Source organism: Coptis chinensis, chromosome 1 (genome assembly GCF_015680905.1).
Source record: "Coptis chinensis isolate HL-2020 chromosome 1, ASM1568090v1, whole genome shotgun sequence".
In the NCBI taxonomy this organism is placed as follows: domain Eukaryota; kingdom Viridiplantae; phylum Streptophyta; class Magnoliopsida; order Ranunculales; family Ranunculaceae; genus Coptis; species Coptis chinensis.
The window spans coordinates 19,945,707-19,972,068 of record NC_141456.1 but is presented as its reverse complement, the minus strand read 5'-3'; the positions used below and the strand labels follow the sequence as shown (position 1 = coordinate 19,972,068).

Below are 26,362 nucleotides of genomic sequence, written 5' to 3'. Positions count from 1 at the left end.
CAACACACAAATCAACTAACTCAAATATGGAAACAACTACATCTCAAAATTTTTTACAAAGATAAATGTTTTCTCATATCTTAAATCACTAATTACAAGTTCACAATACACAAATCAACTAGCTCAAAGATGGAAACATTTAGATCTCAAAAGTATTTTACAAGTTTCTAGTTTGAGTTTTTTTTTGCTAGATGGAGAAAAAGATCATAATTGGTATTAATAAAAAATAACTTGCAGACGTCAGTCAGAAAATGTCCTTATAGCGAAATGCCGAAAATATCCTTATAGCGAAATTATTAGTGATAGATGCTAATGTCAGCCCGTTTTTGTCTTAAAACCGTAATTATTAGTCAACCATGCCTAAAACCAAAATTATTGGTCAATATATATGTTTGGGCCTAAATTTGTGACACCATTTTGTGGGATTATGTTCACTCAACCTTCAATCAATAATTTAAGACAATGGATGTTCAGAGAGTTAAATCGACGCCGAGTATGAATCATCTCCACCTGAATCACTTGGATTGTTGTTTAACCATATCCAACTTTGTAAAACAATATTTACAAACTAGCAATTGGCACATCCTTAGTTTTTACATGTAAACCTCACGTAATAGATTAATCAATGTGATTCACAAGCTCTGCAAGACGCTATAAGGTGTAGGCTAAAAATATAACCCAAGTGGTGCTCCACTTGTTTTCTTCCAAAATATTCTAGTTTGATGAGTTCAGCATGGTCCAGAATAAGTTAATCCTATGGGTTGACAAATATAGCCAAGTCAAACCCAAATCAGCAGCTCTTCCACAATACAAAACCTCTTCACTGACCTATATATATAGTCCGTGATCAACATTTTGAGCAACACGAGATGGTCAACACACACAGGATTAGAACCAAAACCCTGTGCTGACAAAAGAAAACACTCTAATTTGAATTGAAGAAATTTTTCGGGACAGGTTCTTCAACCCGCAACCAACACACTTCAGTATGACCGTCTCTGTTGATGAATCCGGTGTAATGACAAACTTGGCATCGAGGAAATCTCTAATGTGTCTGAGTGTTTCTATTGCATATGGTAAGAGCTTCCTGACACGAACCTTGGAAACATCTTGTGGACATAGAGTGCAGAGGATGAATAAAATCCCCTGCAAGAACAAGATTTTGATAAGTAAAACATGGAGATGCTAAAGGTGAACAATTGCGTCATAATTTTGCATAAAAGAAAGAGGGAGATACACTGGACGACCTTTATCACATTAAAAATCAAGTTGCTTGACACACGCGTACATATCTTTAAATTGACTAATCAATAATCCAAGTGAGCTGAGAGAGAGAATCAGGATGCACTTGCGCCTGTCATGCTTAGCTCATTTCTCTCCCATTTCTCCCTTTCTAAACATACATTTTGATAAACAAACCTGGTGCATAGAATCTACAACTCCGCCCTGCTCTATTTCTCCAAGTAAGCATTGAAGCAGCTTGCTCGCCAACTTCTGCAGGAGGCATCAGTTCTTTTCTCTCATCATCGTCGTAATCATCTGTGTCCTCTCCCCTTGCATAACAGACTGCTGTATCAGTAGAGAGATGAAGCAGCTAGTAGTAGTCTCAGCAACCAATGAAATGCCATAACCAGGCGATCTGCCAAAGGAATGATATGATCATTACTCAATGATGTGCATGATGAGAATTGATGCAAGTATATTTGTTAGTCTGCTAGGTAGATGTTTCTGCCATGTGTCATGTTTGACTTAGTATTTAGTTGTTAGCTATTTTAGAGCATGTAGTTTTGTATTTCAGTTTAGAAGTTCATAGTGGGACTGCCTAATATATAGGACTCAATACTCCTAGTGGGCATTCCCACTATGAACTTCTCTTCCAGTAGAAAGAAGAGAGTCTCGTATGTATTAGTTTCCTTCTCTTAGACTTCAATCTTAAATAAACTAAGTTTTGTTATTCAGACTTTGAAGTTCCATATTTCCTCACATATCTCCTCTTTAAACTAACATTGTGGTATCAGAGCCTTTGATTCTTTCAATTGGGCGTTTTCTAGTGTTTTGTGGAGAATTGAATTGTTGTAGCAAAATCTTCACAGAGAGAGGTATTTTCTTATTTGTTTTTGGGTAATTCATGATGTCGTCTAATTCGAATACCCTAAACCTCTCCCAATCCGTTGTGCCCATTTTTAATGGCGAAAATTATGAGTTTTGGAGTATAAAGATGAGGACTTTTTTTATTTCACAAGACCTTTGGGATCTTGTTGAGCGTGGTTACGTAGATGCGAAGGAAACAACTGACCTGAAGGAGCTTCGCAAGAAGGATGCAAAGGCTTTACTTGTATTACAACAGGCTGTGTCGGATTCCATCTTCCCTCGACTAGCAAGTGCAACCAAATCGAAAGAAGCTTGGAAAATTCTGAAGCAGGAATTTCATGGTGACAAGGCAACCACTATAAAACTGCAGACTCTTCGTAGAGAATTCGAAACACTTCTAATGAAAGCTAGTGTGTCGGTACAAGATTTTCTTTGTAGACTTTCAGTGATTGTGAATCAAATGAAAACTTTTGGTGAGAAAATTGTTGACCATAAGGTTGTAGAGAAGGTGCTAAGAAGCCTACCTTCCAAGTTTGATCATGTAGTCACAGCTATTGAGGAGTCTAAGGATTTGTCGGTGTACACCCTTAATGAATTGATGGGTTCCCTTTTAGCACATGAAGAACGGATGAATAGGTCGGCAGAAAATAATATTGAGCAGGCATTTCAGTCCAAAGTAGAGATTAGTAATAAAGATAAAAATGGTGAAGTTGGTTCTGGACATAAGTATTCAGGCCGTGGAAGAGGAAATAGTGGGTATCGTGGTCGTGGAAGAGGCCGAGGCAGGTCTAATTTTGGTCGTGGAAGGTCAGAAAATGGTGATAGAGGCGGCTATAGGCAGAACTATAAGGATTATAGGGGAAAGCAGTGCAATTTTTGCAACAAGGTCGGGCACACAGAACCGTATTGCTTTGCAAAGGCTAGACAACAAGAAGCCAATTTCACTGAAGAAAAGCAAGAAGGTAACCTGTTTCTTACTTATCTACTTCCGAAAGATAGTACGAACGATGTGTGGTTTTTGGATAGTGGTTGCAGCAATCACATGACAGGTGAAAAGACCTTTTTCAGAAGCATAGATGAATCTGTGAAGTTGCAAGTTCGCCTTGGTGATGATAAACAAGTTCAAATTGAAGGTAAGGGGAGTATAGAAGTTAAGACTAAGTCAGGTATTGATAGACTTATTCACGGTGTTTATTATATACCTGGTTTAGCTAATAACTTGCTAAGTGTTGGTCAATTAATTCAAAGAGGTTTTTCAGTCTTATTTCATGATGATACATGTGAAATCAGAAAAAAGCATTATGAAAAACCTATGGTTACGATCCCCAGGACGAAAAACAAGATGTTTCCTCTTGAGCTATCTTGTATTGATGATTTTGCACTTGTTGCTCATGCTAATGATGATTCTAGATTGTGACACTTACGGTATGAACACCTCCATTTTAATGGGCTGAAATTATTAAGTCAGAAGAAGTTCGTGTTTGGTTTGCCATCTATTACTTGTGTTGACGACGTATGTGAAGGTTGTATATACGGGAAATAACACCGTCTTCCATTTCCAGTGGGTAAAGCTTGGCGAGCAAATATGCCGTTAGAACTACTCCATGCAGATATTTGTGGCCCGACACGTACTCATTCCCTCAGCAAAAGTCGATATTTTCTGCTCTTTATGGATGATTTTACTCGTATGAGCTGGGTGTATTTCTTTCTTATAAGTCAGAAGCATTTGACAAGTTTAAGGAGTTTAAAGCTTTTGTGGAGAAAGAAAGTGGCCATGTGATCAAAGCTCTTAGAACTGACAGAGGAGGAGAATTTCTATCCGATGAGTTTGAGAAATTCTGCAAGCAACATGGTATACGACGATAACTCACAGTACGGAGAACTCCAGAACAGAATGGGGTCGCGGAAAGGAAGAATAGGACTGTGGTAGAGATGGCTCGAAGTATGTTAACTGAAAAGCAGCTGCCTAATATTTTTTGGGCAGAAGCGGTGTCCTCATCCGTGTTTCTTCTGAATATTTCTCCGACAAAAGCAGTGCACGACATGACTCCTTATGAAGCATGGTGGGATCGTAAACCAAATGTGAGTTATTTAAAAGTTTTCGGATGTATAGCTTATTCTTTGATTGATTCAAGTTCTCGCAGCAAGCTTGACAAGAAAAATGAGAAGTGCATTTTTGTTGGGTATTGTGCTAATACGAAGGGCTATAGACTTTATAATCCCGAATCTAAGAAACTTATTATTCGTCGAGATGTTATATTTGATGAGAAAAGTTTCTAGGATTGGGAAGAAAAGGACAAACCGAATGTGCCATTTGTTGAAGACCAAGTAGAGCCGGATCAGTTAAAGGAGATGAGTGGTACCAGTACACCTTTTCGAGTTTCTCCTTTGAATTCACCTCAGCGTTCTTCTCCTGTGCATATGAGTCCTTCTTCAAGTTCATCTCTGTCAACTAACTCAAGTTCAAGGAGTTCAAGTAGTGAGGGATCAATGAATTCAAGTAGAATAGACATCAATCTATATGATCCTACACTTGATACTGACACACCTCCGCGTAAGTTTAAATGCATCAAGGATATTTATGATACAACTTTTGCCCTTATAGCTACAGAACCCACGCGCTACGAAGAAGCGGAAGGACTAGAAGAGTGGGAGTAGTCTATGCAAGACGAAATGGCAGCCATTGAAAAAAATCAGACATGGGTTCTTGTGGATTTGCCACCTGAAAAAAATGCAATTGGGGTGAAATGGGTCTACAAAGTTAAGTACAATGCTGATGGGACAGTGCAAAAGTTCAAAGCAAGGCTCGTGGCTAAAGGGTATGTGCAACAACACGGAGTAGATTTCTTCGACACTTACTCTCTGGTTGCTCGGTTTGAAACTGTTAGATTTGTTCTCGCAGTAGCAGCTCAAATGACATGGCGTGTATATCAATTTGATGTCAAATCAGCTTTTCTCAATGGTTATTTGAATGAAGAGGTATATGTTCAATAGCCACAAGGGTTCATTGTCGAAGGAAAGGAAGAGAAAGTGTACAAACTTACAAAGGCACTTTATGGGATTAAGCAAGCGCCAAGAGCGTGGTACAGCAGACTCGATTCTTGTTTTGAAAGCCATGGTTTCAACCGAAGTAAAAGTGAGCCAACCTTATACGTAAAGGTCAAAGGTACTGAAACTCTTATTATTTGTGTTTATGTGGATGGCATTATATACACTGGCAATTCTAGCAGTCTTATCAAAGAGTTCAAGGATAGTATGATGCATGAGTTTGATATGTCTGACTTGGGTTTATTGCATTATTTTCTGGGTCTTCAAATTCAGCAGACTCCTGACGGCATTTTTATTTCTCAAGAGAAATATGTTGTGGATTTACTTTAGAAATTCAATATGGTGAACTGTAAGACGTCTTCTACACCGATGAACACCAGTGAGAAGTTGTCTATTAATGATGGGACTGTGAAGGCTGATGAAAGTTATTTTAGAAGTTTGGTTGGTGGACTCATGTACTTGACAAACTCTCGCCCAGATATTATGTACTCTGTGAGTTTAATTTCTAGATTTATGCATAGTCCTTCCGTACATCATATTGGAGCAGCAAAGAGGATTCTCTGTTATGTCAGGTCAATTAGCAACTATGGAATTTGGTACAAACCAGTTACTAAGTTTGACTTGATTGGTTTCAGTGATAGCTATTGGGCTGGTTTTGTGGATGATAGGAAAAGCACTAGTGGTCTAGTGTTTAGTCTTGGTTCAGGAGTTGTCTCGTGGAGTTCAAAAAAAGCAAGACACTGTTGCACTATCATCGTCAGAAGCTGAATATGTTGCAGCAGCATCCGCAGCTGGTCAAGCAAAATGGATGAGAAGGATATTGGAAGATTTGCACCAGACTCAAAGAGAGGCAACAACAATCTATTGCGACAACAAGTCTGCAATTTGTATGACAAAGAACCCGTCTTCCATGGGAGGACAAAACACATAGAGATATGTCATCATTTTATTCAAGACATGGTTGAAAAAGGAATTATCACTATGAAGTATGTCCCAACGGATGAACAGGTAGCTGATGGACTTACCAAGGAACTATCATATCCAAAGTTTGTTAAGTTCAGATCTTCTCTAGGTGTTGCGGCATTTGCATCAAGGGAGAGTGATGAGAATTGATGCAAGTATATTTGTTAGTCTGCTAGGTAGATGTTTCTGCCATGTGTCATGTTTGACTTAGTATTTAGTTGTTAGCTATTTTAGAGCATGTAGTTCTGTATTTCAGTTTAGAAGTTCATAGTGGGAATGCCCACTACGAGTATTGAGTCCTATATATTAGGCAGTCTCTTCCAGTAGAAAGAAGAGAATCTCGTATGTATTAGTTTCCTTCTCTTAGACTTCAATCTTAAATAAACTAAAAGTTTTGTTATTCAGACTTTGAAGTTCCACATTTCCTCACATATCTCCTCTTTAAACCAACAGTGCAGAGGTGGTTATTTCAATTTTCAAGTAACAAAATAAATCACAGTCAAGTCTTTAGATTCTCTTACTAGATTAAAAAAATTCCTTCCATGAAACCATAATCATGGGAATAAAATGAATAAATAGGCTATATAAATACATAGAAGAGTCGTTACAAAAAAAAAAAAAAAAAAAAAAAAATATGAAATAATAAACAAACGCAGACTTACTTTCCCGCCTCCTGACCAAATCTGTGGTCTTGAAATATGTGAACATCAGGAAGTAGCCGATTAAATATCCCACGAACAGCATTTATCATGGTTTTCTCAAACTGATAGGAAACTTTCGTAGAGAAAGCGGTACCTTTAATCCTCTTTACCATTCCTTCATCAATCCATGTGACTGCCTACATGAGAAATATATATATCAGCAGCCTAATAGCTGAGCACGAGTCCAGGATAAGAAAGGTAGTGAAAACTCACTGACAGACTGTTCGGTACAATCGGAACACCCAAAAGAACTTCTCCACCACCCCGAGGACTACGACGACTTTCTATTTTTAGATCCAGTCCTTCTGAAGGAATTCCAAAACGCTTGAGCAGAGGCAATGTTGTCCTCTTGAATGTATCCACTGATGGATCTTTAGAATCATTTGTAATTCCTGTGAAACAATTTTAAGTACTTCAAGGTGAATACTCTGGCCTTATTTTATTCCCATGCTATAGCATAAACTAATGAGATTTCACAAGATCAAAATGAGCTCGATCTCTACGTTGTTGCTGGGAGATGATATGCTTCAAAGGTTTTACAAGAACAACATTGCTAAGCATCAGAAGTGTACAAACAGAAATACTGGAAGAAATGTGATGTTCAAAGCCTGAAAGTTGAGACGCCTACAAAATTCCTAACGTTCTTTAAGCAAAATGTTGTTTTTATTAGGTGAAGTTAAGGGAAGAGAGAGAATTATAGTGAGGTGAGGTGTAAAGAAGATAGAAAATGAAATTCTAGATTCAATTTTTGAACTTGGATGAACAGGAAGAAGGGGGAGAGGATTTTTGAGCATTGCTATACACTATACCAAAACAGGATATTCTTAACGGCTCAGAACCGTTACTAAAAATATTTGTAACGGCTTATTTCCATAACTGTTTGGGCGTTATTAATATGTTAAGTTATTAATCAAGAACTTTTTTTTTTTTTTTGTTTAGGGTTTAATGGAGGCTGATGGGGCGTGAAAGAGAAATCACGAACTGGTTTTGAGTGTGAAGAAGTCGCACATGCGTGCAAGATTTGGGCCCAAGCCCAATAAATTTTGAAAAATACCCATTTTGTTTTTATGCGCGCAAACTTCAAACTAAAATTCTCGATTCGTTAACGGTCCGAATTTTGCGAATGATATATGAAAACGATCAAGAGAAAATTTCCAATCCATTGATCCATAAAACACTCTATTCTAACCGTTGTTGATATATAAAAAGGTGGAAAACACCTCGAAGTGCGTGAATGACGTAAGTTATGCGAACAAATGAAATCTAAATTTATAGATAATGTCAACCCGAATCAAAATACTATTTAACGGCATAAGCAACAAAAATGGAAAGTTGAGCAATCAAGGATGGAAAGACCAACACCCCACCCCAAAACAAATTTTATAGAACAGCGTTTAGAAAATTTGTTTTAAACATGGGTCTTTTAAAGTCAGATTCCCGAGACTTCTTAGATTACTATTTTTATGGTTTTAATATTTTTTTTTTTACTTTTTATGAATAAGATTTAATATAAGGAAAACAATAAAGCAATAAATACATAATTCACACCATAGAGAAACATGACTCAAAAACCGAGAAAACATGCAAGAGTGGAAAACGTGAATTATGTTAAACGTGAACTTAGGATCCGGTACTTATAGCCACACACTCCAATAGGAGGGCCCGGTTACCTGAATGGTGCACTCACCAATATATGGAAGTGAAAGGAAGTACACCAAACAACAAAGGTCAGTCCTCATAGACAGGGTCCTGTAAAAGGACTTCCTCTACATCAAGAGACATTAACTCGTGAACATGTTTTAACCATTGGCCATTGACTTGAAATGTACTGTTGTCCTTGGGATTTACCAAGGTGATTGCCCCGTAAGGGGTGACTTCAGTAACCAGAAAAGGTCCAGACCAACGGGTTTTTAATTTCCCGGGAAAAATATGCAAACGGGAGTTATAAAGCAATACCTTTTGACCAACCACAAACTTTTTGCGCAAGATTTGCTTATCATGAATACGTTTCATGTTAGCTTTATAATCCTTCGCGAGATCATAAGAATCGCTACAGATTTCTTCAAGCTCATTCAATTGCAACTTGTGCTTGACACCCGCCTCATCAAAATTGAAGTTAAGGCTTTTTATAGCCCACATAGCACGATACTCCAATTGAACGGGCAAATAACAAGGTTTCCCAAATACATGTTTGAAGGGAGACATACCTATAGTAGTTTTAAAAGCAGTCTTATACGCCCATAAAACATCAGTTAGACGCTTAGACCAATCTTTCCTATCAGGATTTACAGTTGTTTCTAAGATATTTTTGATTTCCCTATTAGAAACTTCTACTTGGCCGCTAGTTTGTGGATGATAAGGAGTTGCCACCTTATGTGTAACTCCATACTTTTTAACTAGAGACGCAACAACTCTATTGCAAAAATGTGTTCCACCATCAATAATTATGGCTTTAGGAATGTCAAACCGACAGAAAATGTATTCCTTAACAAAAAACACAACTGTCTTATGGTCATTGCTATGGCAAGCCATGGTCTCTATCCATTTAGACACGTAGTCTACGACAACTAGAATATATATAAAACCATGAAATCAATGCCCCATACATCAAAAATTTCTACCACCATGATTGGATTTAATGGTATCATATTACGCTTAGTGATTCACCCAAGTTGTTGGCAATGAACACACGTTTTACAATGCACTTGGACATCTTTAAAAAGGGTAGGCCAATAAAACCCACATTGAAGAATTTTAGCAGCTATTTTCGTACCACGAAAATGGCCACCACACTCTTTGTCATGGAAGAACGATAAAACCTCATTATATTCCCATTGGGGAATACAACGATGAATAATCTGATCCGCACAATATTTAAAAATGTAGGGCTCATCCCAGTAGTATAGCTTAACTCTGGCCAAGAACTTTTTACGTTCATTTCTTGACCAAACATCAGGAATAATATCAGAAGCTAAATAATTCACAATGTCTGCATACCATGGTGCAGAAAAAATAGCATACAAATGCTCATCAGGAAAAGAGTCAGGTATGGACTCAAAATCACTATCATCGTCATCTGTTAGTCTAGATAAGTGGTCGGCAACTATATTTTTGACCCCTCTTTTGTCCTTAATTTCTAAGGTGAACTCTTGCAGGAGAAAAATCTATCGGATCAATCTCTGCTTAGCATCCTTCTTTGCGAGAAGGTACTTAAGGGCTGTTTGGTACGTATAAACTAAAGTCTTAGTACCAACCAAATAAGGACGAAACTTATCTAAAACATAAACGACAGCGAAGAATTCTTTTTTCGTAGTTGTATAATTTCTTTGAGCATTGTTTAAAGTTTTACTAGCATAATAAATGACAGTGGACTTATTATCTAGTTTCTGACCTAACACAGCACCAACGACATAATCACTAGCATCACACATGAGTTCGAAAGGTTTAGACTAATCGGGAGGCTGTATAATGGGTGCAGATGTTAAGGCGACTTTTAAAGTTTCAAAAGCCTGTTTACAGTTATAATTGAAATAAAAAATGGCATCCTTTAAAAACAAATTAGTTAAAGGCCTAGCTATTTTTGAAAAATCTTTGATGAAACGCCTATAAAAACTTGCATGGCCTAAAAAGGCTCTAATATCACGGACAGTCCGTGATATAGGTAAAGACGCTATCTTATCTAGTTTGGCCTTGTCTACTTTGATGCCATCACTAGATATAATGTGACCTAGCACTATTCCCTTTTTCACCATGAAATGACATTTTTCCCAATTTAAAACTAGGCTTTTCTCTTTACACCGTGTTAAAACCTTAGACAGGTTAGACAAGCAGTCAGTAAAAGAGTCTCCATAGATAGAAAAATCATCCATGAAAACTTCCATGAAGCGCTCTACCATGTCACTAAATATATGAAGCATACACCGCTGGAAGGTACCAGGAGCATTACAAAGGCTAAAAGACATTCATTTATAGACATATGTTCCAAAAGGACATATGAAGGTAGTCTTTTCTTGGTCATCAATATCGATAATAATTTGAAAATAGCCAGAGTAGCCATCTAAAAAACAATAATAAGCGTGACCAGCTAGACGTTCGAGCATCTAATCTATAAATGGTAAAGGAAAATGATATTTTCTTGTCATGGCATTTAAATGTCTGTAATCAATACAGATCCTCCATTTTATAGGGACTCGTGTGGAAACATATTCACCCTTAGCATTACGTACCATGGTAACCCCTGATTTCTTAGGAAATACATGAATGGGACTTACCCATTCGCTATCGGAGATTGGGTATATGATACCCACATCGAGTAAACGTAAGACTTCTTCCCTAACCACCTCTTTCATGGCAGGGTTCAAGCGACGCTGAGGTTTGCGAGAAGTCTTTGCATTATCCTCCAAATGGATACAATGAGTGCAAACATTAGGGTCAATCCCCTCAATGTTATCTACAGACCAACCAATCCCTGAACGATGTTCCCTAATTACCCTAATCAACCATGCCTCTTCATCCGTAGACAACAGAGAAGATATAATTATCGGATGACTACCATCCGGATCAAGTTGAATATACTTCAACTCAGAAGGAAGAGGTTTAAGAAGAGGGGTCGGTGGAATATCGATAAATGCTTCTAGAGGGTCCTCATCTTGAGTAGTGAAGACTTATTTAGATAACAGGCCTTCAAACTCAGTAGATAGAGCAACATAAGGGTCTACTATAGGAGTAGACTCGAAAATGGCATTGACTTCCTCTAAGTAGGAGTCATCGGCGAAAACTGAACTTCCAAAGGAAAGGAATTTATGCATCTGGTTTTCTGGAAATGTGTTATTAAAATAGTCTTGAGCTAAGCTCTTGATCATGCTAACCTCTCCATCTATAGACGAATCTGGTAACTGTTTCATCATTTTAAAAACATTTACCTCAACAGAAAGATGGCCAAAAGACATGGACATCAAACCATCGTGGCAATTTATAAGCGCGTTGGCAGTTGCCAAGAAAGGACGCCCTAAGATGATCGAAACAGAGTCAATAGCGACTTCTATATCGAGGATAACAAAATCAATAGGATAGTAGAAATCCTGAACCTTAACAAGCACGTTTTCAACCACACCTTTAGGATACTTAATAGACTAATTCGCTAATTGCAACGTCATTTTAGTAGGTTGCATCTCCTGTAGACCTATTTGTTTATATAAATAATAAGGGAGTAAGTTAACACTTGCCCCCAGGTCTAATAACGCAGTCGTCGTGTGGGAATCTCCTAAGGTGCATTGTACAGTAGGATAACCAGGGTCCTTGTACTTAACGATTCCATTATGTTCGGTTAAAGTTGGAAATTGTTTAGTTAAAAAGGCGTCTTTAGGAATATTTGTCTTACGCCTAGTAGTGCACAACTCTTTAAGAAACTTAGCATGGTGAGGTAACATTTTAATCGCTTCCAGAAAGGATAGGTTTATCGTTAGATTTTTAAAAACCTCCATAATCTCATCGAAATTCGTATCCTTGGTTAACATGGCTAATCTCTGGGGAAACAGTGGTTTCTCTCTATATTTAGCGTATGGATCAACAGGATGTCTAACCTTGGCTTTTGTTTCTTAGGTTGTGGTTTAACTGGTATCTCTTCAGGGGTAGGATCTTCAGTTACTATTTCGGTATCTAGTACAATATCCGGTGTATGGACTACTGGTGGGGTAACTACAGGCATAGTTACGGCGTTATCAACCACTCTGCCAGAACGGAGAGTGGTGATGGCATTTAGCTCACCTACGTTTCCATTTTTATTACTAGTATTACCGTTTACCTCAAAGGCTGTGTTTGGTGTTTTAGGATTAGGTGTCGCTTAACCTGGAAACAAACCTTTGGGTTGTACTTTCTCATGGGCTAACTGCTGTAAGGAAAGTTGGATGGACTGTAAAATCTATTGTTGGGTTTGCATAAAGGCGTCGAAACGATCCGGTTATGGAAGAGTGTTTGTTACAGGTTGTGTGACAGGAACTATGTCACGTTGATTATTAATAGGTGGGTTGTGATAGTTATGATTAACTGGAACGATACCTCTATTAGCATTATAATTATTATTGTTAGAATTATTATAATTCCCTTGTCCTTGTCCTTGTCGTGGTGGAGCTTGGTTGTAATTGTTTGCTGGCCTAACATTTTGATTATTATACCATGGAGGTGTAACTTGTTGATTATTTCTCCAATTGAAGTTGGGATTTTGTCTCCAAGGGGCGTTAGGAGTAGGATAGCTATTAATGGAGCAAACATTATCTGGTTGTGATGTTTGCTGTTCATAGGCGAGAGGACAATAGGAGTCGGGATGCTCAGGACTCAAACATAAATTACATGGATTAGAGTTGACATTCATGATGGGGATAAGCTTTTGTTGAACAGAAATAACTTCTAACTTTTTAGTGAGAGATTCAATTAAAGTTTTAAGCTTAGGATCGGGTTTAATCTCAAACATACCGGCATCCTTAACTGTTGAATAAGAACTAGCGGAGCGGGGGATATCGTCCTCCCCAGTTATTATTACACTTTGTTTGATCTTCTAAAAACCTATAAGCCTATGAGGTTCCTTTACTGAGGAAACTACCCCCATTTATTATATCAAGGACCTCTTTATGGTGGTGTAAAATTCCCTTGAAAAAAGCACGAACTAACGTGTCTTTCGCAAGGTTATAATGTGGACAATCTATAAGAAGGTCAGTGAAACGATTCCAAGCCTTTGAAAAGGATTCATGAGGATTCTGGCGGAAAAAATAAATTTTGGAAAGCATTTCATCTGTCTTCAGTAGTGGGTAAAAATGTTCCATAAACAATTGAACAAGTTTGGCACATGAGTCCGCAGAATTAGGCGTTTGGGCAGTTAACCAAGACTCCGCCTTGTCGGCTAGGGTGAAAGGAAACACCCTCAGTTTAATTTGTTCTGCACCTACCGTAGGATGATGGCATGTGATAAGAACTTGTTCAATCCTACACATATGCTGATAAGGTTTTTCATGGTCTAACCAATGAAAAACTGATAACAAATTAAATATATTCGGGGGGATTCGGAATCCCCCACTGGGTCTGCAAGAAATATGCAAGATTTGGGGCAATCGTTCAAGGTTTTGTAAAAGTCAGAGAGAGGTGACTCTCTTTCTTCAGCCATTATTTCAGATGTAGTGTGTGTATACTAGATAGGTGTGTGTGTTGACGTTCACGATAGATTACGTTAGTTGTTTTTTCTCTACCTGAACTTAATTTCATGCAAGGCTAAGTCCAATATTAAAGAAACACGACAACAGTCAAAACAACCCTGATATGCTAGTATAAATCCTCTAATAAGAGATGCGAGGAGTGGAAGAAAGAAGTACCTGAATGCCTCCTTGCTTCACTTATGAATATCATCTTGTATACGCGAGCTCATTGTATTTAACAAGTTAGAAACACTGAATAACTTGAAGAAATGGAAATTTGGACTAACCTATGGAAATTGGGCTGTTCAGAAAAGGGCGCGTGGCGCACTCAGAGTTTGCCTTTCAAGGGCGCGGGTCGCGCTCTTGCCTGACTCGAAGTCCAGGGGCTTCAGCGCGGGGTGCACTCTGAATTTGCCTTGGATAGGCGCAGGGCGCGCTCGTGCCTATCTCGAGTTCCAGGGGCTTCAGCGCGTGGTGTGCTCTGAATTTAGGCCATTGAGGCGCGGGGCGCGCTTAGTGTATTTCTCCGAAAAAAAATCAGTTCTGAAGCAAACAACCACAGTTAGAACCAAACAAGGGTGGGTGGGTTTAATGTGACTTTGGTAGGATTATCACTACTAAAGAAAATGAAACTAAACACAACTAAGATGGCAGCGACGCCATTTGATAATACGTAAAACGATAGTTTTACCTACGAATAAGTGATGAAACTCAAATGTAAGTGAAACTAAAACTATTTTCTTGCTTATATATCAAAGTTATCTACTCTCTTTATCAATGCAACACGTTTAGAGTAGAGAATTTGTTCCACTCCTAGCTCGTTTAGATGTAAAGTTTCCTAGTTCGTGTAAACTAACAAAGTCGTGAGAGTAATGAAATTGAATTTTAACTACGATGGTGAATCAACAATCAAGATGATATAAATCAAACTACGAAAATACTAATTTGATAATAAGGGGAGGAATTAGGGGGATTTGATTTCACCTTAATTCGATTTAATAAACTAACGAAGAATTGTCGTAATCCGAATTGTAATGTTTTCGCATAACAATTGGGTTTATCTAATCCCTAATTGTTCATGGTAATCTCTACCAACTAACAATCAGCATGTGAAGCAATCAAACTCATTCTCATGGAGAACTAATTACTTTATAGAATGGAATAGATTACTACGACCATTTTTACGCTAATCGAAATCAAGTTTCATCAAGGTTTCCTTAAACCCCTCTAATGGAGGTTTTAGCCTTGAATCATTACACTATTATTTCTAACACAAGAACAAATAGAACAAGTCATTATTGAGTAAGCAATAAACTTTATTAATCTAATTTAACAAGAGGATAATGATTCAAAATGAATTAAAATTGAATTTAAAACTAATTTAGAACTAAGATTATGAATAACTAATTATCAATTTAAGATCAACTAAATCTATGAATTAAATATTGAATTAGAAACTAAAACTTGAAATAGAAACTAAGTATTTGATTCTTAACTAAGTAATTAAGTCTAACAAACTAATTTATTGTTCTAAAACTAATTTTATTGAACTAGAACTAAGTTTTTGGATAATTGACTAAGTAAAAAACCAAGTTGCTTAAGAGCTAAGTCTTAGTCCCTTTATGTAGAAGAGACTAGATCCATAATTTCGTGCATAGGCTGAGGAGCCATGTTTTGGGCCGGAAAATCGAGCCCAAAACCTCATTACTTCAATCCACAAAGGGGTTTTCAACTGGAAATGACTTCAACAGACTTTTTATCTACTTTTACTCTTCTGATTGGGTCAAGGCTTGGACCATTAGAAATCCCTTTCCGAGCCGATCGTTTTGACATAAGGTAGGCCTAATTCTAAGGTTTGAGTCCAAAGATACAGCCTTCGGAAGTTCTGCTGACTTTTGTGCGCTATTTCTGCCCGCATTGCCTTTGACTTTTCAGCTTTGATTGAGCTTTAAAAAGGCTTTTTCTCCTTGAATCTTGGCCTTTAATCATATAACTTCTTAGCAACCAACATTTGCTCATTTATCTAGCAAAAAGGACGCATTTATGTACATATTCGACTCCAATGCCTAAAATACATAAGAACACGATAACAGTACTAACTCTTACTTATTAATTACATAATTGGTCTAAAGGTAATATTATTAAGGGGTTAAAACTACAGTTTTGGGCTCTTATCAGTATCACTGCAGATAGAAGTCTATCACCAACGTAACTCCAACCCTGTCAAGTGCAATAAAAATCTTTTGGTAGGGTTACCAATTATAGCTATAAAGTATATTGAGTATATGTGGCATAGTTGAAGAAGTAACGAACCTGAGCTAGTAAGTAAATAAGGACTAAGATAAAGGTAAATTATGTGTTTGACGCATCTAGCAAATGATAGTGGTTGGATAGCAAATATGTGGTTCAGTCTAGTAGAGAACTCTGTAGAACTCACTATAGTTTGCTCGCTCAGCTGTAAGCGGTACGCCGTAAAAACAAGTCTAGCTATCCGGAAGTAGTGTAGTGTGTAGCTTAAACTAGGATACTTAAATTGCTTAGTAGAGTTAAGAAAGAAGTTGAAAGAGGCCATGACGAAATATAAAGTAGTAGAAAAATTGGAAGTCCACACACCTTGGCTGAATGTGTGACTCTTTATGAAGGCGGTGAACAACAAGACAAGGTTGTGGCTGACAACAATAATCTTATCTAAGCTTTTGGAGTTGTCTAAGTATTTCATGTTAGATGGCCCTGAAGTTATCTTATGTAGGGTTAGTGGATAAAACTTCTAGTTGTTTAACTCTCTCAAAAAGCCTTTGCTGCAAATATACTTAAACTCAGTGATCATAGTGATAAGCACCCAAAACTGTAATACTAAACCCCATAGAGACATAGCATTTGGTTAATTATGTGTTTAATAATCATGAAATAATTATATTTTTGTACTTTTGCAGGTTTTCATAGTTAACGTGAATATGATGATAAAACATGCATCAAAGTACGAGAATATTGTGTGTACTTGAAGTCTTCCCACTCAGCCTCAGTGAAGCCCAACATAGCCTGACTAGAGCCGAAGATTCCAAAAGGACAAAACCAGTGCAAAACGGGTCCACATGTAAAAAAGCAGCAAACTTTCGAAGCTCACATCTTTCAAACCTAGACGCCGAGTTTGGCAAGTGAATTGCCAGAACAACCAGGGCGACGAGCTCTACGCAAAGATAGAAAGTTGTAAAAACACCAAAATCCGAGCTGCCACTGGACACAGTACGTAGACCCACTCTGCAGGCCCACAAGACATGATAAGTTATCATGCATCAACAAGTGGCAAGACACTTGTGTGCCACCTTACAAATAAAGAAAAGACAAAACAAAATTTAATGCATGATTTGATGTTGCAAATGAAGAAAAAAAAACAAAACAAATTAAAACAAGAAAAGACAAACTTTGTTAGTACAAAGTTTGGATTGTTAGTAATTGGAAAAAGACAAAACAAAAAATAAAAGGGGGCTTCACATGAGGGGGTTATATATATTTGGTGGGTTTAGGACTTTATATTCTTGCATATTTCCTTCCGTAGTTTACATTTCCTTCTGTAGCTTTTCAATTCAAGTGGTATCAAGTACTGTAAGTATTCACTTTAATAAAATTCATTTTTCTTCAAATTAAATTCCTGTTCTTCATTGACTTATTTATTGTATACAACAAGATTAATCAATCATCCAATGACCATAAGCTAAAATCCTCCCAAGGGGAGGGTTAATGATGCTCATATGAGGATCAGGTTGCCATTTAATGTTCCAGAATCACTGTTTGTTTAAGGTTGGGGTAAGATGAGGAAAACCCATCGGCACATGGGAGATTAAATACTTACATGAGCGACCCCACTTTAATTGATTGAATTTGTGGTCAATTTAATTAGAAAGGACATTTAATTCTTGGAATTTGAAAGGGCTCTCGACTCTTGAGGAATCAACCTATCAGACTATGTCTTTCCCTTCAAATAAGAATGGGGTATTGTTATTCTATCCTTCTCATTGAAGTTGGACCAGCTCTTAATACTCTTTAGAGTGGGCTGGTTCAATTCTTTCATATAGTAACTTTAAATAAGAAAAGTTTAGTTATTACTACATTAGTTAACTGGGACTACTACTAGTTAGTAGTTAAACACCTTGCTGGCTGGGATGTTTTTTTTACGTTCTTAGTTGTAATAGACTTTTCATTTTAGCTAATATTTGGTACGGTTACAACACTAAATGGTATGATTATGGCATTATGCACTCATATAGGTTTTGTCTTGCAAAAAATCATTTAGCTGGAAAGTTTTTGAGTACTTGGGTAACACTTGGAATTAGACTTGAAATTAGCATTCACTGAATTCAAGTATGGATGCTTCTTTCATTTTGCCTGTCTTACATATTTTAATTTATGTTATTCTCAGGACTCAAGATTTATGGAGTGTCGATGCCAATTAATTTTTTTTCAATACAAAATTGTTTTGTAACGGCAAAAAAACGTTACTAAGCTCTTCATTAAGTACACTTATAAAGTAGGAAAAATGTTAGAAATGGGTGCAAAAACTGTTACTAAATGATTCAATTAGCAACGCATACTACACAAAAAAGTGTTACTAATTTCTCATAACTGTTGCTAATATCTTCATTAAGTTACGTGTACAAACCGTTATAAATTGAAAGAAATCGTTACTATTCTTGAAAATATTTAATGCAATTGAGTCTAGAAAACCGTTAGTAATTAATTTTAGTAACGCTAAATAACTGTTACTAAAAAGAATTTGTAACGGTTAAAAACCGTAAGTAGACGTCTGACAACATGAAACAAGGCCAATACAATTTTCTCAAAGCAAGAATGTCTCCATTCAGCTGATATAAGAGTCGTACTAACAAATAATATGAAACGACCATTGTCACTATCAAACGACAATGGACAAATATGAATTAGATACGCTTTGCTGAGATTCGTGAAAAATAATCATTGCGAAGTCTGTATTTATTGTCTTGAACTCGTGGGTAACCATTGTGAATGACGAGAATCTAATCATCACCACTTAAATGATCCCACACGCAACTATGTTGTTGGCGTGTGTTACGTTGTGGTGTGACAGATGCAACACATGTTTTTGAGAACTCGTGGATGACTTACGTTGCGAACAACGAGAATCTCATCCTCACCACGTAAACGATCCCACACGCTACGATGTCGTTGGCGTGTGTTCTGTTGTGGTGCGATAGATGTAACATCATCTTTGAGAGGAATGGTTTATTTCAGACGACGCTTGTAGTAACAGTTCTATTTCCAATCCGTACACGCTTGAACTTTTGAAGAAGTGCTTCTCGAGGCATTTGACTTATATTATCAGTATCAGATTGCAGAGACTATATCTTCATGGAAAAGTAGTAATGTTGTGCGGCGCTGAAGAAGAGTAAGACGGGAGTTTTTTTTTTGTCCGTTGTCGCCAGGTTGACCTTGAACATCATGGACTCATGGTTGGGTTGATCGATAGTAATTGTATCGGGAACTTGAGCTCTTCTATTATTCGTCATAATTTTTGCAGAACGTGATCGAGGGTGTTGAATAAGAACCGCAGATGGCGCCAATTATGTTTCGACCAAATATGATCAAAACACTAAGTGGTGACAAAAGAGATGAAGAACGTAGAAAAATAGTTAGAAAAGTGATGGTGGTCGGGAGAATAATGAGACTGTACCTTTCGGTTGCCTACGTACCCAAATTATCGATGAGATCAAGTCTCAAGAACGTAGTTCTGTATGAAAAATAGTTTGGTATTTATATCTGTAGAGTAGAGATTTCGTGTTGCTCAAGTAATTGTAATTGAATCTGACTCTTAATTGATGATTATCTCTTTGATATGAAACGAATCTAGACATAAATTAATGTACGTAAGTGGCAAGCCATGTGGCTAGTTAGGGTTCAGCCCTAGACACATGAGTTAATGGGACTGTACATTAATTTATGATATTGCAAATTGGGCTTTATCCCGGTTGATTAAACGAATAAAGTGGATACTCCTACCAATAAACGTTTGCCACGTAGGTGGGGGTCCAAACAGTTCCCATTACAAAATACAAACACAAAATGAGTCCTCCTGATGAATTGTTTCAACTCCATTAATTATTGTTATTGTGGAGTCCTTAGCAGCTCCTAGACAATCCCAACCCCGATAGCATCTTTTTTCAAAGGAGATACTCTTTATGGTTCTGTCCTACTTTGTATCTTGTTATAGGCTGCTATAAAACTTGAGAAATAATTCTCACATTCATCACCACTGCTCCAGGTCAGGCCACCAATGAAAAGAGCGGTCATGCACTCATGCACATAGTACAAAATATCAGGATATAGGTATTTATCGATATTCAATTTCTAGATATGTATCGTGGATATATCCTCATCTTTGGGGATATTTGACATTGTTTCACATGCAAATATCGTAGATATATCCAAAATATCGATAAATATCATAGATATTGTGGATATTTCTTGATATATCATGATACATTATTTATATTTATTTTAAATATAATGGTAAATATTAAATAAAATTGTTATATACATAAAATATCGCCAAATATCTCCAAATATCGCAAAATATCTCCAAATATCACAAATATCGTTAAAATATCGCCGATATTTGCAGTTGTATATATCTCTAAACGTATCGTGATATTTATATATCTTTCTCTGAAATCCGGATAGATATCCCCAAATATCACGATATATCGGGATATTTTGTACTATGCTCATGCATATGGTGAAGCTCAACATTTATATTAGACTAGCCATTTGGCCCGGCCTATGGCCGGACTTGCTACATAGATAGTTAATGACTCAAAAGCCTAAAGTCCACTTAAATAAATAATATATATATATATATATATTGATAGCTAATGATTTATTGCATATTTTGTTTGAAGAGTTTATGTTTTTCTATTTTTTTTAAGAGATTACAAGCTCTCAAACCATGATCTAGTACGTGTAATGCGTACATTTTTTCTGGCTGATGCATCAGCAGTAGCGAAAGACAAATCGATGTCAATTTCAAATATAGATAAATATCATGATATAGGTGACAATGAATATTTGTTTGTACACTATATTGCACCATTTGCAATATTGAAGTATTGAGACAAATAATAGTTATCACAACAAAAATGTAATTTCTTTAGATTTCCAAGTCAATCTGATCATTCAGGTTACTTGCTTTGGAGATTGACAATTGCTTCATCAATTCCTTGTACTTAAGACTACTTCAGGAAACTGTTATACATGATAGCTGAATTCTATAGTCTTTCAAAGTAGATACAACTTTAAGAGCTTGTCTTTGAGGCAGTTATTTTTGAGACCGGGTTGGGCTAAGATAAGTCACATTTGCACCACACAAATATTTGCCATCTGAATATAATTGTAGTTGTGATATTATTCTCTAGTCACTTAGAAGGGTATGTTGTTATGAATACTGTCTCATTTATCTATAGGCGTGTCAGAAAATTAGAGTCAGAGGCCGTTTGATTTTTTAGCCTCTGAATGCAATGTGCTTCTCATTTATCTGTGGGCGTGTCTGAAATTTAGAGTTAAGGACCAGTTTTGGTTTTTTTTAGCTTTTGAATGCTAAAATCTGAATGTGCCCTCTCCTACCTCCGAAAGCCTTTGAATGCAAAGCTCTGAATGTTGTAAACATGTTTGTTTTGTTTATGAAAAAAATGGTCAGGCAGATGGTGATTATTTGAAGTGTAAATTTTCACAAGTTGTGAACTTGTGATGTGTTTGGCATATTTCCAATGTTTCTGAAATCTTTATATCAACAGCCTATTGTATATCAATCATCTTTATAGGTTTTGAGCCGGGTAATTTAGGAAAATGTATAACATCTTTGCATCCTCAAAACATGTACATCGTCGTCTCATTAAACTAAAACATATTGACTTAACAATATAGGGAGCTTCAATAATTCTCAATCAATATGAGGAGGCCCATCTGCCGCAAGTTTGCAACCCTTTGTCATCGATATAATAACTAATCCACTTCTTCGCCACATAATTTCTAACGAAGACCATTAGTTTCCGAAAGTAATGAACTCTAATCCTCACTTAAATGCATGTTACGTAATACTTATGTCATTACGTGATCCGCTTTTATCCGAACTCAAGTGAAACACATTAAGCTATTGAGAATAACATATCCGATACTGGTGCTTGCATCACCTTGTTGTGGCATATAATTAAGTCTTAATCCATAGTTGAACTTAAGTACCAAACAACCTTTATCATGAGCTGTTCCGTTTAGAAACACGATGAGTACATGCAGTCAAAATTCCTAGATGGAAAAGAAAGTACTATCTACTATCTTATAGAATACCCTAATCGCTGCTAATCAACGCACTTAAGGGCTGCGATAGTGCATCAGTAAACAAATCAAGGTTGCTCATATGAAATATAAAAACAGAAACATGTATCAACTTTAGTGACTTCACAACACTAATATCCGATCAAATTCAATGAAAAAGACCATCTTATGGTACATCTCTACCATGGGATGTGCTTTAAACAAAGGTGTGAGTGTGACAAAGAGAAGCCAAAAAATGGGTAAAACTACAGGTTTTCTTATTACAACTATATTGAGCATATCCCCATTAATACGTGAAAAAAATCTAGAAGACAAACCAAAAATGTACGTCTAGGTAGGAAGTTGAAGACATCGATGGAATTCAATGTGATATTGACTGCATTTGCATGTATGTGATGAAAGATTGAAATCAAGGAGAGACCCTTTCTTAATGATGACAACTCCGAATCTTGTTCATCGCTCTCCATCGGTTTCGCTTTGTCGAAGATGTTGTTTGTTGGAGCCCAAATACGGGTTATTGCCCAACGGAACTTGGAACCCCATGTTTATGGCTACAAGTCAATCTTCCCCATTCTTTTTCTTTGCCATACTCTGATCCCTTTCAAATTGATATCCTCCACTTTTTTATGTTTCTGAACAGGCAAGTTACAAATCAGAATTGATCCCGTTGAAAATAAATAGTTACCTAAGAATTGAGATACTTTTTAAGTTTTAAACTTATAAGAAGTGGCAATACTTGCAAATACATATACATACATATTCACCTATAAATATACTTTTGTCAGAATAAACATAATGTTAATGAAGCCAAAGGAATAACCATCTCCATCTTTTTGTAGTGTATCATTTGTCACATAATACCTAAGAACCACTCTAAATCATTGCCACCTAGATAAAAGGTATAATCATGCCTCCTATCTTCTTTGAAGAACAAAATATAGAGACTTAATTACCCCACACTAAGTAAAATCTAGTACTCTGGTTTAAAGACAACGCTGGAAATGGTTTCAATAACTGAGCCTAAAGGCTACAACTAAAAAGTATCATTACTGATTTTTCACTTACCAAATGTGTATCGAATCGCAAGCATGTATCTCCAATCAAAACAGATTGAACATACCTCACCACCAACAAAGAAATGCAGAACCGTCTAAAAAGTCATTGCTAACTGTTGTCCAACATCTTCCAACTGGGTCAACATCTTCTCAAAAGACTTTAGGTCTACTTGATGTTTTTCAGAGGACTCTGGGACGTCCCACTCAAACCATCTATATGAAAATCACATAATAAAAGTGTTGAAAACCTTGGTCAAAGTAAAGAATCATTGTATAAAAAAAAATCCTTCACCTCATTCATTGATGGACGCCATAATGAGGATTGCCTTATACAGTATGAAGCTGTTAGGACCAATCTACGCATCTCATCCACGTCGTAGTTACTTTCAAGTTTTGAATCTGCTAGCGCCTCAATGTTTACAGACTCAATAAGAGGTTTTGCCTAAATAAACATTGTATACTTCAAGTTTAGTTACTAATGAAGTTAGCTGAAACATATTTAAGAGTTAGTTGTTGGCGTGTTCATACCCAAAACATAAGACTTTGCTTAGACATGTCTATATGCCTTCTCCCAGTTATTATCTCTAGTAGAAGAACACCAAACGCGAAAACATCTGTTTTCTCATCCACAATACCATGCATGAAATACTCCGGTGCCAAGTAACCAAATGTACCCTCAATAGGAATTACATAGTGGTGAGTCCATTGCTTGGGAAGCCATTTTGCAAGTCCAAAATCTGTAATCTGCACAGGGCATAACAGCATAAAGATGAAGTAGTTTATAATAGATGATCACATTTTCCATGAACCAGTTTCTTTTAACTATATTTCACCTTTGAGTGGTTCAAATCGCCCAAGAAGCACATTGGACGCTTTATATCCCGATGAATTATCCTGCGTTTGCAACATTTATGAAGATAACGCAAACCCCCGCAATTCCAATGACAATCTTGTATCTAACCGGCCACTCCAAAGATATTGCAATCTTTGCCTAAAAGGGGCCAAATAAGGATCAATATTACAAAACAGAGGAAGATCTTAAATTAAGGGAAAAATAGTCAAGAGATCCTCACCATGTAATGTTGATGACAAGTTTCCATTTGGAGAAAATTCAAAATCAAATGAAGCCCATTCTCAAAGCAAACCAATTAAGCATGTTTTCTTATTAGGATGGCAAACATGGCCTAATACACCCAGTTCCATTAGAAATTCTTTTCTTCTTTATTTTCATCGTATGTTGTCCTTTGTCGGAAGGCTCTTAACCGCTATTGTTCTCCCATCACATAAATCACCTCGTATACAAAGGAACAATAGATATCCTCCTCGTCCCACGATATTATCTGCAAAAGCAATTCTTTGGACATAAGAATGAAGAAGAACTTAAATAAGAGTTGTGTCTTTGACATATCTCTCTCACTAAGAATCATATATTGTTCATGATAACTGGTACCAACAGAAATATAGAAAAATAATTATCATTATTTGGATAAACCCATAGTAGTGGTGAAAAATTTGAAAGCTTTTGAGAATTCATGTTAAGACCAAAAGCAAAATTGCACGATGATTGTTCACCTTGGTGAAAGTGATTTGTAGCATTTGAGATCTCCTCATAGCCGGCAAAACCTATTGTAATTGAGGATGCTAGTGGAAAAAGTACACAAGATGTAAGTGACTCGAAGAAGAAGGTTGCTCGTTTTCTTTGTCGAGAAACTCGACTTATATCCCTTTACTCTTCCATCAAATGTGGAACGGAAAGGAAATAAAAGCCTCATTGGTGAAAAAATGCTTCCATATATTGGAGCGACCTTGTTCTTTTAACTGCATCTTAGGGGATTCTGCAATGCTAGATTCTTCATGACTTAAGTAGCCTTTCTCTTTGCCGTGTGGTCCATCTAGAACAAAATCTTGGTGAAGGCTTGTCATTGCTGCTCGGTAGGGAACGTTGTTGATTCTTCTTCTTCCCTGAATGATTGCTCCTCCCTTATATTTGAATCAAAGAACTTGTACATTTGGTATATCGTTTCCAACCCGGTATCCTTTGTTCGGAAGAACAAAATTGAACTTATTTGACAAGATGATGCTGTCATGAAGGTTAAACGTTAATAAGCAGCTAAAATATCATAAGAATTTCTCAAAACAATATTAATTAGTCTAACCTTCTAAGGGTGAACATTCCGAGTCCAAATGTTGTTGGGATTGCCTACTAATTCCAACTGTAACCACTGAACAATAATCTGGTGCATGCTCAAAGCAATACTTCATGATTCCAAGTGAACTTCTATTTCAAAATATAATATAGATAATGTTATTTCAGAAAATATAATATAGATAATATGGGTGTTTTAATATAACTAAAAAAAGGAGACAGCTGTAAATCTGGAATAGAGAGGAAAAAATTGTTACCTTTGAATCACTTGTTGGTTTTTGGGTGGTGGTGTCGTCCTTCTCTGTAGCGTAATCAGGTGGAGAGTAAATAAGTGCAGCTGCCATAGCCGCTAGAAGAAAAACGAACCTTGATAATATTGAAAGCGTTGTTACTAATAATTTTCCTCTCATAAATTTTACTTCCAAACTATATTGCACAGAAGAATATGGGAGAGAGAATTGGAATCGAATTGAGCTAGCAAAAGCGAATTTGGAATTCCACTTCGACCTTCTCCACCACCCCCACAGAAAACTAACCATGAACTACTCAACTTCAAATCTTGTTAATCGTTCTCCATCGGAATGAGAAAGAGGGTTTGGAGTGTTTCGTAGAATTGAAAAAAGAGCTTGGAAAGAGGGTTTTATCTATTTTGGATTACTAACAATTGAAATCAAAAAAAAAAGACGTAGAATTCATTTTTTTTATAAAAAATCTGATGTGTCAGTCTCAGAGAAAAAAGAGGGGTTGACGTGGATCACTGGGAGCATTCTCAACTACTCAGTATTAATAGTCTTTGATTAGATAATAGAAAGCTAT

The 26,362-nt window shown here is 36.7% G+C and overlaps 1 protein-coding gene and 1 pseudogene across 3 annotated transcripts; both read right to left on the bottom strand.

Moving 5' to 3' along the window:
- Positions 1-697: 697 nt before the first annotated feature.
- Positions 698-22,812, bottom strand: LOC147522752 (putative RNA 3'-terminal phosphate cyclase-like protein; annotated as a pseudogene).
- Positions 22,582-26,362, bottom strand: LOC147522751 (receptor-like cytosolic serine/threonine-protein kinase RBK2). Of its 3 annotated transcripts, none has more exons than XM_086560623.1 (10): positions 25,804-26,362; positions 25,557-25,678; positions 25,074-25,480; positions 24,973-25,023; positions 24,474-24,740; positions 24,234-24,391; positions 23,929-24,144; positions 23,693-23,842; positions 23,411-23,613; positions 22,582-22,977 (listed from the first exon to the last, which is right to left on the bottom strand). In XM_086560623.1, the coding sequence occupies exons 6-9, from the start codon at positions 24,264-24,266 to the stop codon at positions 23,605-23,607; spliced, it is 408 nt and encodes a 135-aa protein (XP_086416749.1). In that variant the 5' UTR covers positions 24,267-24,391; positions 24,474-24,740; positions 24,973-25,023; positions 25,074-25,480; positions 25,557-25,678; positions 25,804-26,362; the 3' UTR covers positions 22,582-22,977; positions 23,411-23,604. The 3 variants fall into 3 exon arrangements, with proteins under 3 accessions (XP_086416749.1, XP_086416754.1, XP_086416748.1); XM_086560628.1 differs by having other exon boundaries at positions 23,466-23,613; positions 25,804-26,216; XM_086560622.1 differs by having other exon boundaries at positions 23,411-23,842; positions 25,804-26,251.

Coding starts and splice junctions, on each gene's coding strand:
- LOC147522751 (XM_086560622.1), bottom strand. CDS start 24,266: ATGTGCTTCTTGGGCGATTTGAACCACTCAAAG. Junction 24,145..24,233: donor GCGATTTGAACCACTCAAAG/GTGAAATATAGT, acceptor TGCCCTGTGCAG/ATTACAGATTTTGGACTTGC. Junction 23,843..23,928: donor AGCAAAGTCTTATGTTTTGG/GTATGAACACGC, acceptor ATGTTTATTTAG/GCAAAACCTCTTATTGAGTC.